We start from the raw sequence: 15,502 nt of genomic DNA, 5'->3' as shown, positions 1-15,502 counted from the left end.
TCTAAAAGCAACCACATTGCCTAGTACCAGTGACTTCTCTTTTCTCTTTAAGATGTTGCACTGACTGGGGGGCCACTGATAGTGACACTGGGATTTGTCTCTACTGTATGTACTGACTTCTTGGGATCCTATTCCTATGGATGTAAACCTTGCTCAACCAAGATGTAGTAGGGAGGGCCTGGGACTTTACACAAGGCAGGGTGCATGGCCCTCTCTTAGGATTGGAGGGGGTGGGAGGAGGGCCTGTGGAGGGAGTGGGAATTAGGAAAAAAAGTTTAAATAAATACAAATATATTCCCTTTAGTTAAATCACAGACCCACCCATCTCCAACCCTAGCCCAAGAGCACATTACTTGCCACAGTTTAAGAGTGTGGAGAGTGCCAAGTGATGGTGGCTCACACCTTTAATCCCAGCACTGGGGAGGCAGAGGCAGGTGGATCTTGTGAGTTCGAGGCCAGCCTGGTCTACAGAGTGAGTTCCAGAACAAGCTCCAAAAAACACCTTTATGGGGCTGGAAAAATGAGTTCTTCAAGTGGGAAACTCAAATAAGACACAGAGGAAAGAATCTGTAGAAAGAGGGTTTAGAGTTACTGTACTAATGCTTTAGTTTAGGGAGAGTCCATTTCTCCCACAAGCAGACCTTGCCTCCCAACCCTCACACCGTGTCTTGTCGACAGCACTGCAGTTGTTAGGTTTGTGCCTGAGATGTGGAGGGCGAAGACAAGCATGCGCTGTGACTTCTGACATAGGAACACTCAGCAGAAGGCAAAATTGGACCTCGTCTGAGCACAGCTTTGTCTAATGTGCATCGTGTGAGTTCAGTGCCCACTGAGGCCAAAAGAAGGCATCAGATCCTCGGAACTAGTTACAGGTGGTTCAGAGCCACCATGGAAATGCTGGAAATGGAACCCAAGTCCTCCTGAAAGGGCGGTAAATGCTCTTAAGTTCCGAGCCATCTCTCCAGCCCCCATAACAGATCTGCAATAACACCGACCATCACATTTCTTCAGGGGAAATGGTTAGGAGGCTGACTCAGCCCTGGCACAGTAAGCTCACTCTCCGGTCTCTGGTCTCCGTAGTAAACTCACAGGCAAGGCCCAGGTCATGCAGGAAGGGCTCCCGGAGGGAGATGTTCCAGCTCTTGACAATTATAGACTCAGTGCTTACTCTCGCCCATTTAACTTCATAGCTGCTCTGTAAATGATGCTCTAGTATTACTCTCGTATTACAGAGTCAATAAACAAGAAGGCAGATCTTGGGGTAACTCAGACGGTGTCAAATAGCTAGCAAATGGCAGAGCTGGACTTCAAAAACAGACTGTTATTCAAAAGCCTGTGGGCTCCATGTGCACCTCCATGAAAAGCTATGAAGACAGTATCCATGCCATTAACATACATGTGAATCTACATGTGTATGCATGTATAAGTATATATTTTATACATAAATATGTATAATATATGTATAAATATACAAGCTGGAAAAAAAAACTCTTGCAGACTAGGCTGACAAGAGTCCCACTAAAACTGCCAATGACTAGGCACTGCCTGTGGGATTCTTACTTCCTGTTGTCTTGTTTGAACATTTTATCTCGGAGGCATGCTCATTTAAAAAGCACCTTTTATTGAAAAGAGAAATCTTAATGTTTTTGTAACTATAACAGTCTCAAATTTATTGAGTCATTAAAAAAAAATCCATGCTACAAAGGTCTGAGATAGCAGATGGCAAGGAGATGGGATGGCAGGGAGCTAGGGTGGCGGGGAGACGGGGTGGCGGGGAGACGGGGTGGCGGGGAGACAGGGTAGCGGGGACCTGGGATGGCAAGGACCTGGGGTGGCAAGGACCTGGGGTGGCAAGGAGATGGGGTGGCGAGGAGACGGGGTGGCGGGGAGACGGGGAAGTGGCTTCCTTCAGTGCAGGATGGCTGGTTCAGATACCTTTAAGTCCCTAAAGCAATAAAAGTGAAACCAACCTGCCTTCTTCCCCTATTTTCATTTTCAAACTAAAAGCCCCTACTCCTTCCAGGACTGGTGCCTCAAACAGTAAAAGAACAGATGACCTCACTTCTTTCCACCAGCAGACCTAGCATTTTATGTATACAAACCGGAGAGTAAATCCACCATCTTCAACTGTCCTGGCAAAGGTCGCTGCTGTAAGAATCTTCAAGCACTCTTTGCAAGGGAGAGAAGCTGACTGTGATGTTGAGAGCGTATGCTGTGAGTGATCTGGTGTTCTTACAGAGAACCTACTTTCAGACTGGAGCCATCCTGAATGCTATCTAGGTATCTGGCGATGGGTGGCCAGAAGACCAGGGACCCTCCTGTAGAAGAAATCAACCAAAGGGAAGAAGGAGTCCGTTTAAGCTTGACCCTGTCTAGAAGACCTGGCATTGAAGGGTCACTCAGAGTGAGCCATGCCTCTTCGGATTCAAATAAAGACATTCAGAGGGCTGGAGAGATGGCTCAGTGGTTAAGAGCATTGCCTGTTCTTCCAAAGGTCCTGAGTTCAAATCCCAGCAACCACATGGTGGCTCACAACTATCTGTAATGAGGTCTGGTGCCCTCTTCTGGCCTGCAGACAGAATATTGTATACAAAATAAATAAATAAATAAATAAATATTTTTAAAAAAAGACATTCAGAAAAGGGGAGTTCAAACACAAGCCAGCTAAGATGCCATAGGTCCTTCCTTGATCTCTGTATCCTTCATGTATCCTGAACTAAGGAGACTTCAACAACTTGAGGACTGCGACAGACCTTTGAGCCTCCTGGGGGTGACCTGGGACAGTAGGATTACACTATAACATGTTTGGGGTGTTCTGGGAGCAGTGGGGTCAGCACTAAGACATAAGAGCAGCTCTGTTACACAGAGACTAACAGTCTTGGCAGGAAGATACCCAAGAGGCCACCAGAGAGAAAGCAGAGGAGAGTCTGGATGCGAGGGAAACTAGCAGTGCGTGGTGGCACACAGGAGGTCTCTCTATTTCACTCAGGCTCCACCTGGGACTCCTAAGAAACAACTGCACAAAATCTGGAGGTGAACAAACCATTTGGGAACATCAGGTCCTGATGAGATCCAGGACACACAAGCACTGTGCGACAGGCATTATTACTGTCTGTATAAGCCAGGTTGGGGCAGGGGGGCTTTGTATGATCTGAAGAAACTCAGGTCAGAACATCTTAGGTTCTTACAAACATAAAGAAGTAGGACACTAAATGCTAGCCTCTTTCCTAGTAACTCGAGTGTGTGTGCTTAATCACATCAGCTCTTACTTCTTGTTCTCCTTATAAAACAGTGTGTTTGGTGTTTCTTTTTCTCAATTCATGCTAGAGTGCTGAGTCACTTTTTTTAGAAGAAAGTAAAGAATGATCAGGCTAAGAAGGGCTAGCCTCAAGGATGACTTAAGCACACGCAACCTCCCCCCCCCCGCCCCCAAGTTGTGATTCTTTCGATGCTTACGACGTCATTGTGCAATCTTAATAAGGTTTCCAATCAGCCCCACCCACTCTGGCCCCGCCCCCACCCTCCAACAAAGATTTTTATCAAATGTGGGATTTTCCCATGAGTCTCAAAATTAGAGAGTCGACTCCCAATAAATATGAGACTGAGGATGTCTGTAGCTCATTCTGCTCTCGAGCCCACCAGGAACGAAAGACAACTCTATCTGCCCTCCAGGAACAGCTATGAAGTTCCTCTCCGCAAGTAAGTGAAGGCAACTCCTCGCCCTCTGGTGGAGCTATTGAGCGGTGTGAGAGAGAAGCGTGTGGCTGAGAGCGAGGGTTGCGGGCTGGCCAGCAGCCAGGAGCAGCCTCCCAGCTGTGCTATCTGCTCACTGCTGCTTTCCCTTCCCTCCACACAGGAGACTTCCATCCACTTGCCGTCCTGGGGCTGATGCTGGCGACCGCCACTGCCTTTCCTACCTCACAAGTCCGGAGAGACTACACAGAGGACACCACCCCCAACAAACCAGTACACACCACCTCGCAACAACTCGGAGGCCTGATTAGTTACATCCTCAGGGAAGTCTTCGAAATGAGAAAAGAGGTGGGTAGGCTATGTGAAAGTGATAAAGGCCCAGTGTGGGCGTTCATTCATTCTCTTTGCTCCTGAGTTGGGAATTCTCTACCGGGTTCTAGGGCACTTAGAATTTGAGGTTAAAGATCAGACTACACTGTGTTCACTATCTCTTCTCTTTGCTGCTCTCAGGGGCCCTTCCCTGTCTGGGAAATACAGAATGTAGCTGTATTTCTAAATTTCACAGTGGGCCATTCTCAGCTGCATTTAGCAATTGTTTCTTGGGTGGGGATTCCTTTTTCCTTACCAAAGAGTAAGGTCTCTTTGCCTTGAACTCTGGGAGGACTCTTGGGAATGGATGAATCTTTACCTTGTGCAGTCGCAGTGCTTTTTGGTTGAATGTAAAATGAGCGATGAGGACTCTCCAGGGCCGACCCGCTAAGATGCAAATATAGAGCCCAACAAAGAGCTAAGTAACAACTAGATTAGACTAAGCACAGCCGTGCAGGCCTCTAATTCCAGCTTTTGAGAGACAGAGGCAGGAAGATCTCTGACTTAGAGATCAGCCTGATCTACATATCAAGTTCTAGGACAGCCAGGACTAGAATGAGAAACCTTGTCTCAAAAAAAAAAAACAAAAACAAAAACAAAAACAAAAACAAACAACATCTACCTAGATTAAAATATCTTCCATTTTTAAATGCAAAGTATTTTGACTCTGCTTGACAGAAAGAAAAAAATCACAAGAGAGAAGAGCCCAGACTCTAGGTTTGGGTGTGTAGAACTAACTTCGTAATCTTGAGGACATTCCCTACTATTTAGGACTCTTATCTGCAAAATTATGGAGTTACAGATGATAGCACAGGCCCTTCCAGATGGAATATTCTGTGGCTGAAATCTATTTGTCCCAATTATCATAAAAATGTCTGTCATTTACTAAGTTCCTACTATGTGTCAGGCAGTTTATATCACTGAATTCTCTAAATAAATGGACAGGGGGGACTTTAACAATCCTTTACTTAAAGACAGAGTAACAAACCTGAAGTTAGAGGACTGAGCCTAGGGGATTTCTTTCTATTGGGCTGCTTGGTCGGGCACCGAGAGGGGGTAGCTTCCTTTTTCTTAGCGTGTCTCCTGGCCGTGGGAGAGCATGGTCTGGCCCTCTAGTGGTGCTAGCTAAGCGAGCGCTTTGTACTCTTTTGCAGTTATGTGATAACAGTCCTGATTGTATGGCCAATGACGATGCTTTGTCAGAAAACAATCTGGAGCTTCCAGCCATCCAAAGAAATGACGGATGCTTACAAACCGGATACAATCGGGTAAGAGTTTGCCACATTTACTTTCAGCCCAAGTTCTCTTGCATGTGCTGCCTGCATACACACAGCTCCAGTCAGGCAACAGAGATGGGGGAGCAGATAGAAAGAATATTATGTAAATATTATGAGGGAAGTAACTTAAACCTTTGATTGAAAAGCAGTTTGCCATTGAGTAGGTAAAGTCCCCTTTGTTGGATTCTTCACGTCTGTTAAATGTTAGAAATCATAGCAAGTTTAGCTAGCTCATCTCAAGTAAAGTGGTCCAGGGATCATTCTCTGGCTGCCCCTAGAATGATCCAAGCCCATTCTCCCTAACTGAGAGCCCTCTCCACACCTCTCCCCCTCTAGCCAGTGAGATAACCTGCTTGGATTTCTCATTATTCCTTAAAAGCAGGTCTCGGGCCAGCACAGACGTGAGCAAGAGTACAGGAAGAGTAGTGGGGGCAGAGGCAGGGGGGCCAGAAGGGGATCCCCACTGCCATACTATTGATCCTGGGGAAAATATTAAGCGGTGCCTCTAGTTGCCCAGCTAGTTAAGGGAGGTCAGCTGATGCTGCCTGGTACCTGATTCTCTAGAGGGGCAAAGGGAAAAGATGCTGAGCAGCAGGAATCTTATTCTCGGACCGAGTCTGTCTCCTAGAGAGAACTAATTTTCCCTCCCACTCTACTCATAGGAACTTTGCCTATTGAAAATCACCTCTGGCCTTCTGGACTACCAGATCTACTTGGAGTTCGTGACGAACAATGTACAAGATGACAAGAAAGACAAAGCCAGAGTCATTCAGAGTGCTACCAAAACCCTAAACCAGATCCTCAAACAAGAGGTGAGTGCTTCCCATTCTCTCATGCAGTGTGGGGAAGGGACGGGGGAATGCACCCTGCCTCATCTCAAGGCTGCAGCAGCTTCCACAGACAGCCTCGGAAGGCGGAGGGTCTGAGCAACCATTCCTATTGTAGAACCTTGTTCTGATTCACTTTGGGTTTTTTGGGGGGAGGGGTCTCTTTTGCAAAGAAAATAACTACTTTAAATGATAATAAACAGATTTTACCTAGCTGCTTAAGAGATAAGAAAAATATAACAGACAAAAGGAAGCATACCCAGCCCTACGCAGACAGCCATTATAAAAAAAAAAAAACACAGGGCACAAAAACGAGTCTATTATCAATCCCTGTGAGTGACAGCCTTGCTACCAGAGACCTAACGCAGAGAAGTAGCCAAAGGCTGAAAAGGCAGGGAAGGAGATGATTAAGGGCTTCTGGCTGCCACTAGCTATTAAATGGTAGATTTAATAGAGGACTGATGGCTCAGAGTGTGGATGAGCCAAGTCAGATGCAAGAAGGGCCGGGATGCAGCCCTGATGCTAAGGCTGCTTCTGCCGCTTGTAGTTGCCTTAAACCCGAGCTTTTCCTCGTTGGCTGTGCACAGGAGTCATGTGGAGTCTTGTTCCAGCAGAGCCTGACTTAGAAGGTCCGCGGGGGGGGGGGGGGGGGCGGGGATTCCCTCTGTAGACAGTTGCCTGCTCTTGCAATTCCGCTATACTTCAGGCTCACAAGTGGTGGGACAAGTCTACCCGTCAGTCATCCCCACGCCAGTGGGTCCATGGAGAGGGGTTTCCAGCCTCCTTCGTGCTACCACACCAAGAGACTCACAACAGAATCTAAATGGGAAGTGAGAGGGAAGCACTTGCTTTAGAACCCACTGAACCACCTGTACCCATGGGCTCCTCTTCATTCAGTAGCAATACTGTATATGGCAGCACTGTTTTGGATAACAGACAAATAAGGTGGTGGTGCTGGCCTCTGGGTGCTTACTCTCTAAAGGCAGACAGAACAGTAAAAGGGAAGTTAGGATTCTGTTGCCATTGAAAAGCTAATAATTACTTTGAGGAAAAAAAGAGAATGGAATTGCTATGCATAGGTCCCTCTCAGGGGAATCTGGAACAAAAGCACCTCCCCTAGCTTGGGTGAGTCAGGGCAGATGGACCCAATTAGTCTCATTCAGTCTAAATCTGAACATCTCCCCACAGCCCAGAGCACCCCACAACAAAAGACGTGTGCAATATTTAACCAGTCTTTCTCCTCTCCTCCTCCAACTAGGAAAAGGATCTAAGTAGAATAGTCACACCTAGCCCAACTGCCAAGGCCCTCCTACTGGAGAAGCTGGAGTCGCAGAAGGAGTGGCCAAGGACCAAGACCATCCAGCTTATCCTGAAAGCACTTGAAGAATTCCTAAAGGACACCATGAGGGCTACTCGGCAAAACTAGTGTGCTGCGCCTAAGCACGCTATCTGTGGACAGCCCTCACTGTGATCGGCAAGCATACCTGTCGCCGGGTATCTACCTTATGTTGTTCTCTACGAAGAACTGACAGTATGAATGTTGGGACACTATTTTAATATTTTTTTAATTTATTGATAATTTAAATATGTAAACTGTAAGTTAATTTATAATTAATATTTATAATTTTTATGAATGTCACTTGAAATATTATATGTAATAGTTTTGAAATTATAATATAAAATCTATTTGATCTGAATATTCTGTTACATAGCCAGATTATTTTTTGGAATACATAAGTTTACCTCAATAAATTGCTAATTTATACATTTTTTAAAGAAATCTTTGTGTTGTGTTTTTATGACGTTTAGACTGTCTTCAAACAAAGAAATCACATTATATCTTTAAAAATCAGGGCTTGAAGAATACAACTCAGCTGGTAAAGGACTTGCCCAGCATGAGCAAGTCCCTAAGCTGGATCTGAGCATCAAAAAAAAGAAAAAAAGAAAAAGAAAAAAATCAATAATAAACAATTATATGATTGTAAAATTAAATAAAAAGTGAAAATAGCTACAGGGACAATTGAGAGGAAAAATTCTTTATTAAAGGAATAAGATTGGCACACGGAATATGCCAAAAGTATCAAGTTTTAGGTGATATTACTCACTTTGCTGGGGAGTGTGAGTAATATCAGATGAATATTACTTGACCCGTCCAGACAGACTCCATGGACTTAGAGAATTACAGCACTTTGACTGGATCATGAAGTCGTCAATGCCTAAGCCACTTTGCTCCAGAAAGCTCACTCACCCTGCTGAGCCTTTGTCTGCATACCTTTTCCACTCCCAAGTGGGTGTTCTTGATTTCAATGTGACCCTCACTTATGATTTCTTGGTTTACAAATATCAATATAAGCACATTTCTTGTTACCATAAATACAAAACAAACAACAACAAAACCCTAACATCCCTGCTTCCCGCCAGGTAACACGGTAAAAGGCTGCATCCATCACATCGGTTAACTTCAGCACTTACTCTTTTCAGGAGCCTTCTGAAATTTAAAACATGATTCCCCAGTGGAAATTCAAGTCGACCTGCCTCCAGATCTATCCTTAGCTTTGTCATTGAAAGATAGACATGGAAAATCTCAAGACATTTTAATATAGAAAATAGATTTGAAGTTGAAATCACAGACTCTGAGACCATACAACTTAGACAAGGATAGCAATGTACACGCTCCTGAATAACCACTGGACGTTCTGCCTGCCTTGCCTGCCGTCTCTATGCACTGCACAGACCTCCTCCCAGGGTCTGCCATGATATATCACACACACACATTAAAACGGAATGTGTTTTCCTCCCAGCTAGCATGTGGGTTCCTCAAGAAAGCAGCCCACTTTTTTATGCAGGCGCCATGGCCAAGAGCCTGAGCAAAGGAGACCGCTGGAAGTATTGCTGAAAAAAGAGAGAATACTTAACTAGCACAATATAACACAAGTCAGTTCTCAGGGAATGTAGAGAATTTGGTTGACAAAACATTGATGTGCTATTGATGTAAGGGAAAATAGAAAAAAATTAAAGAAAAATCTGAAGACTTCTAAATAAGACAATGAATAGTCACGGTGGAACACATCTTCACTCCTGTGCCCACAAACACTACTCTTCACCCTTCCTCAGCAGAGTTGGTGGTCAGTCAGCTGTGGTGGCACCAACAATCTCAGCGCTCTACGTGCAGATACAAGAGGACTGTGGCTCTTAGGCAGACTAGGCTACATGGGTAGACCCTGTCTCAACTCCACCCCAACTCGTGCGTGTGTGTGTGTGTGTGTGTGTGTGTGTGTGTGTGTGTGTGGTGATCATGATAATCGTGATGAAGCAGTGTATATAACCTAATGAGTTCCTCCTTCCTGCTTCTGTGCAAAGCTGGGAATTCGGTACAGAATTCCCCTTTCTAATCCCAGCAGTATACAAGTTCTGTCTTCTAACAAAGGTATCCCTACCTTAACCTATGAAGGCTTCTTCCTCCAGGGCAGGTATTCTGCTGGGGAGGGGAAAGTCCACAGAGGCCAAGAATTCTGAGGAGTCAAACATGAAACAACCACATATTCTGACTGCTAGAGACTGTGTCACAGTGGGCTTCCCAAAGTTAGGGTCAAATTTAAGAACAAACAACAGCTAGCTAATACATCCATTCTTTAAACAACAACAAAAATGTTGAACATCACAAATATCAGGAATGTTCACAATAAAGAGATGAAAATAGCACGGACGCTGACTCTGTGAAAGGAAAATCAGACAATGAGCAAGCAATGTAAGTAATGAGATTTACAAAAGAGAAATGTGAAGACAGACAGTCTATCCTGGGATACTAACAACAAGATCCAACTAAATCTGAGAAGGGCAGTCATCTAGGCTGAGATACGAAAGATACGTGGAAGTTAACCAGACCAAGCTAGAAAGGGCTTTCCAGGAAAAGGAAATAGCATATACAAAGCTCTTCATTAATAATAGTAATCATAATAAATGCATATTATATAGCTTTCTTAATTCCTTTTTTAAAAAAATTTATGTATTTATTATATATACAGTGTTCAATATTATATATATTATATATACATGTATGCCTGTAAGCCAGAAGAGGGCACCAGATCTCACTATAGACAGTTGTGAGCCACCATGTGGATGCTGGGAATTGAACTCATGACCTCCAGAAGAGCAGCCAGTGCTCTTAACCTCTAAGTCATCTCTCCAGCTCAGCTTTCCTAATTCTTAAAGGTGATAAGCAGACAGCTGGGAGAGAAAAGTCATCAACAGTATCACTCAGAGGTGAAATTTAAATTCTACATTGCTAACCTGTCAGGCAAAATGTGCTCATTGGTGCACAGTAAAATGGAAGTTATGGGGAAACCAACTGCTTTCTGATTGGCTTTGCGGTCTTGGTCCACAGAAAGAAATTCATGCCTAGTACTGTAAACTTTGCTAAAAGCCTCATGGCTCAGGAAGTCATAGTTCTAAGGGAGGAACCTACTACTTCTGTTTTACCAAATGGTTATGTTAACTAATTGGCTTCTAGCTTTTACATCACACCCATAGATTAACATGGCTTTCAACCTTGGCTAAAGAAAACTCCTGCAATTAATGAAGATCCTGGCCAGGAGGTGGTGGCACACATCTTAATCCCAGCACTTGGGAGGCAGAGGCAGGCAGATCTCTGTGAGTTCGAGGCCAGCTTGGTCTACAGAGTGAGTTCCAAGACAGGCTCCAAAGCTACACAGAGAAAGAGAGGGGAAAAAGCTACAAAAAGGAGAGTGTAAGAGCTGTAGGTTGGGGAGAGTGCTGGCAATGTTGGGTGTGACCTGACGGTGACACCCATGAGCTTACTGCAGTTACAGTTATTCACACAGGACCTGTACGAGATCAAGCCAACAATAGCAGTCACTATTCCAGGAAGCTGCATTAAATGGATCAGTGAGTTACAAAAATACACCAGGACAGAACATGAAACTGGGAAGGGGACATGTTGTTGGGAAGGAAGCTGTTGGGCATAGATAGATATGATATGTACATGGAAGTTGAGAAGGGCTGAAAAAGACAGATGTTACGCGAACCGTCAAGAACATTAGAAGGCATACTCAGAAGTCAGCCTTTATCGCACATGCGGTGAGAAGAGGGATCTGAAGTAGTAAAATGGCATATGAGATTTACATTTTGGGGTGTTTACTCAAGTTGTAACTCGGAGAGTGGATTTAAAAGCTGCTGGAAGAGAATGCTGAGGAACTTTCCAAAGGCTTTTATTAAAGTCTGGGGAGCAAATGGCAGTGTTCTGGTTCAGGGTGGTGATAATAGCCAGCAAATATAAGATTGGCCAGTTCTGCTACATGGGATTTCAGAAGACAGCTGGCAACTCACAAGGAGAGAGGAAGTAGGGGTTGAATAGAGAAGTAAACCCATGGAGGACTTGGGATCTGAACGCATTCACTTAAACACTTCTCTGAGCAGCTCTGACATGTCAGCATCTCTCCTCAGGCCTGGGAATATGAGGATGATAAAACAAACATCTCTGCTCACAAAGAACTTAAGGCCAGAGAAAGAAACATAAAGAAATGAATACTGAACCATGTGCTAAACGTGCTACAGTTATGGACTGATTGAGTTGTGTGCTCCAAAAGATGCAGTAAAATCCTGATTCCCCAGGGAATGTGACTTTATTTGGAAATGGGCTGTTTACATATATAATCAAAATAAGATGAGGTGATTACAATGGGTCTTATAAGACCAGAGGAGCCAGGTAGTGGTGGTGCACATCTTTAATCCCTTCACTCAAGAGACAGAGGCAAGTGGATCTCTGTGAGTTTGAGGCCACGTGAGTTTGAGGCCAGCCTGCTCTACAGAGTGAGTTCCAGAGCTACAATGTCTTGGAAAACAAAACAAAACAAAACAAACAAACAAACAAAAAACGACAACAAAACCCAGAGGAGATAGAAACACACTAAGCCACTAAGCAGACATTCATATGGCCACAGCCCTAGAAAATTCTGGCAGTACACAGTAAGTCACCAAAGATCATAGATTATGGAGGAACAAAATGGCTAATATAACAGGAAGACAGAGAGCAATGTTATTAAAGGTTTTTGTTTGCTTGCTCATTCTTGTGCTTGGTTGACTGATTTATATTTTAAAAGTTGGTTTCGCCGGGTGGTGGTGGCACAAGCCTTTAATCCCAGCACTTGGGAGGCAAAGGCAGGTGGATCTTCAAGGCCAGTTTGGTCTACAGAGCAAGTTCCAGAATACACTTCAAAGCTACAGAAGAAAAAAAGTCGACCTTGCTATGTAACCCAGGATAGCCTAGTGCTTATTCTATAGCCCAGTTGCCTCAAACTCATAGTAATCCTCCTGCCTGGGCCTCTTGAATTTTGTAATTGTAGCTGTATACATAACAGCAGGCAGAGGTTATTGTTGTTGCTTTGTTGAAGAGGGGGTTGCTATTGTTGTCGGAACAGGTTGGAACATGTGCACCTGTGTGTGTCTCTGTATGCATGTGGGGAGGCAAGAAGTTGATGTCTCCTGTCAAGTCTTCCTCTTGCTCTTTTACACGGGGTCTCACCAAACATAAAGCTCATTGACTCAATAAGATTAATTAGCCACTTTCCCAGCACTAGGTTTATAAAAGCACACCGCCATACCACGCATTCTACACATGTCTTTGTTAAGGTTTTATTGCTGTGAAGAGACACCATGACCACAGCAATTAATATAAGGGAAAACAGTCAATTAGGGCTGGCTGCAGTTTTAGAGGTTTAGTCCATTATTGTCATGGCAGGAAGAATGGGGGCCTACAGGCAGACATGGTGCTAGAGAAGTAGCTGAGAGTTCTACAACTGCATCCACAGGCAGCATAAGAGACTTCCAAACTGGGCATGGCTTGAGACCTCAAAGCCCACCCCCTACACACTTCCTCCTATAAAGCCACACCTCCTAATAGTACCACTCCAGATGAGTCTGTGGGGCCATTTTTATTTAAACCACAACACATGTGCTAGATATCTGAACTCAGGTCCTCGTGCTCGCACGGCAAGAACTTTAACAACTGAGCCACCTCCAGAGCACCACAACACATATTTGCACATATAAATGTTGAGCGATATTCAGTTCTTATTGGTAGTTTGGTGTTGTAAGACTTTAAGACAATTCTGAAGCCATTTCTGACAATTCTGAATCCTCTCAGCCTCCGTGCCACAGTGCTTCCCCCCCTCCCCTGGGAACCAAGGACCTAACAGCTACACATACATGTACTCAGTTCCTGAACAATTACCCATATACATATGTTTTGATTCAGTCCCCTGGGAAACAGGGTCAAAATGACCTCTTACCTCACCTGATCTGGCAACAGCTCTCCAGCCAATTATTGGTAATAGCCCTTTTGAATAAGCCAATCACAACCCCCCTTGCTTCTGTGGCCTTCTCCTTTAAAAGTAGCCTGTGCCAGCTATTCGAGGTCTCTCGGCTTCCCGAATGCTGAGGGACCCTGTCATGCTTTTGCATCAGCTGTGGTGTGTGAAGTTGTCTCTGGGGGTGACTCCTCCTCTGTGTTTGGACGCTAGAGTCCAACAGTGTCTAGAGAATGGACTCCAGAGGTGAGAGGAAAGAATCTAGAAAATATCCAATTTCTTGAAGCAGGTTCAAGCAGCAATGGAACAGTACTACTAGCCAAGCAAGTAAGAAAGAAAATAGCAATAAAGTCCCTGCTGGGAGACAAGCCCCAGCACTTCCAGATTGGTGATGTAATATCAGGCTATTTTAATTTGCCATTATTTCCTCATAAAAACTTTCACAAAATTAATCCACCAGCACAAAGCAAATATCTGCCAGTCATGTGTTGTGGAATATTATTTGAAGATATGTTACTTCTGTTTATCCTGTGGAACATTTGTTTAATGATGCAAAGATGTGTTGCAGTCTTTTATGTTGCATTTGTTTAACTCTGTGAAGCTGTGTTATTTTGCCTGCCTAAAAGATCTGATTAGTATAATAAAGAGTTGAATAGCCAATAGCAAGAAGGGAGAAAGGATTGGGCAGAGAGAATAAATAGGAGGCAAAATCTGGGAAGAGAAAGAATCAAGGGACAAGAAAAGGGGGGAGCAAGAAAAGAAGGATTGCCGAGTGGGGGTGGCACACGTCTTTAATCCCAGCACTTGGGAGGCAGAGGCAGGTGGATCTCTGTGAGTTTAAGGTCAGTCTGGTCTACAGAGAAAGTTCCAGGACAGGCTCCAAAGCTACAGAGAAACCCTGTCTCTAAAAATCAAACAAACAAACAAACAAAAAAGAAGGGTGCAGTCACACATCCAGACACAGAATAAGAAGGAAAGAAAAGTAAAAGTTCAGAGGCAAAGGTAGATGGGGATAATATAAGAAAAGCTGGCTAGAAACAAGCCCAGCTAAGGCCAGGCATTCATTCATAAAAAGGAACAAACCTACATGTGATTTATTTGGTTAAAAGAACCAAAGAGTAAAAACAACCAACCACAGTCAAATGTCTTCCCAACTCTTAAGAATAAAGAATAGTATATACTCCTGTTTGGAGCAAAAAATGAACAAGGGATGTTAAAAAAAATGAATCAAAAATGAGATCTCAAGAAGTGCCCACACGTCCCAGATCATCTGGAATTTGTAGTTCCTGTGGTCTTTTTAGAATGGGGATACTGGGTATTATATTTTGTGCTAAAAATATTATTCCTAACGCTAAAAGATTGATAACAGAGTTGGGCGGTAGTGGCGCACGCCTTTAATCCTACAGACAGAGGCAGGTGGATCTCTGTGAGTTCAAGGCCAGCCTGGTCTACAAAGTGAGGCACAGAACAGCCAGGGTTGGTACACAGAGAAACACTATCTTGAAAACAAACAAATAAAAAAGTCTGATAACATCTAACTATGACTATGATAACATTTATAATATGAATATGAATATGAAAATGTGTAAGAGAGAAAGCTGTTGAGGAGAGAGCAGCACAGATGTCACTCCGGTAACAACTCCAAAAGCTTCTGGTGGGTTCAGGAAGGGAAGAAAGAGATAAGCTGACTCCTAAGCATATCTGAAGACATTTGGAAAAACCATCTGGAACCAACTATTTTACAAGCCTCAGATATACTTTTCATATAAAAGAGTTTAGAGGTACCCTACACAGAGGATTTTACTCACCCCAGAAGTCATAGGCCAGATTTCCAACTAAAAGGCCCAATGTGGGAAAGCTACCCCTAAGTTGTTGGTCTGAAGTGTCACAGAGACCACCAAAATGTCTGTCCTCTGGCTGTTCATCTTCAGTAATGTGTTGATTATTTTTCACCTTTTGTCTCTTCAGATAAAACACTAGAATTAGTTTGTCAACAGCCGTAAAATAACTT

At 43.9% G+C, this 15,502-nt stretch overlaps 1 protein-coding gene and 1 long non-coding RNA gene across 2 annotated transcripts in view; one reads left to right on the top strand and one right to left on the bottom strand.

Moving 5' to 3' along the window:
- The window catches only part of LOC126491166 (uncharacterized), a 130,119-nt gene that overhangs the window by 107,278 nt on the left and 7,339 nt on the right, over window positions 1–15,502 (bottom strand). The gene's annotated exons all lie outside the window — the stretch shown is intronic.
- Window positions 3,623–7,878, top strand: Il6 (interleukin 6). Its single transcript, XM_050126607.1, has 5 exons — window positions 3,623–3,699; window positions 3,857–4,041; window positions 5,217–5,330; window positions 6,002–6,151; window positions 7,425–7,878. The coding sequence occupies exons 1-5, from the start codon at window positions 3,681–3,683 to the stop codon at window positions 7,590–7,592; spliced, it is 636 nt and encodes a 211-aa protein (XP_049982564.1). The 5' UTR covers window positions 3,623–3,680; the 3' UTR covers window positions 7,593–7,878.

This window comes from Alexandromys fortis, unplaced genomic scaffold, assembly GCF_014885135.2.
Source record: "Alexandromys fortis isolate MF-2015 unplaced genomic scaffold, M_Fortis_MF-2015_v1.1 scaffold_245, whole genome shotgun sequence".
Lineage (NCBI taxonomy): Eukaryota > Metazoa > Chordata > Mammalia > Rodentia > Cricetidae > Alexandromys > Alexandromys fortis.
This window is presented reverse-complemented; position numbering and strand designations above follow the sequence as displayed.

Coding starts and splice junctions, on each gene's coding strand:
- Il6 (XM_050126607.1), top strand. Junction 4,042..5,216: donor TCTTCGAAATGAGAAAAGAG/GTGGGTAGGCTA, acceptor ACTCTTTTGCAG/TTATGTGATAACAGTCCTGA. Junction 5,331..6,001: donor TACAAACCGGATACAATCGG/GTAAGAGTTTGC, acceptor CTCTACTCATAG/GAACTTTGCCTATTGAAAAT.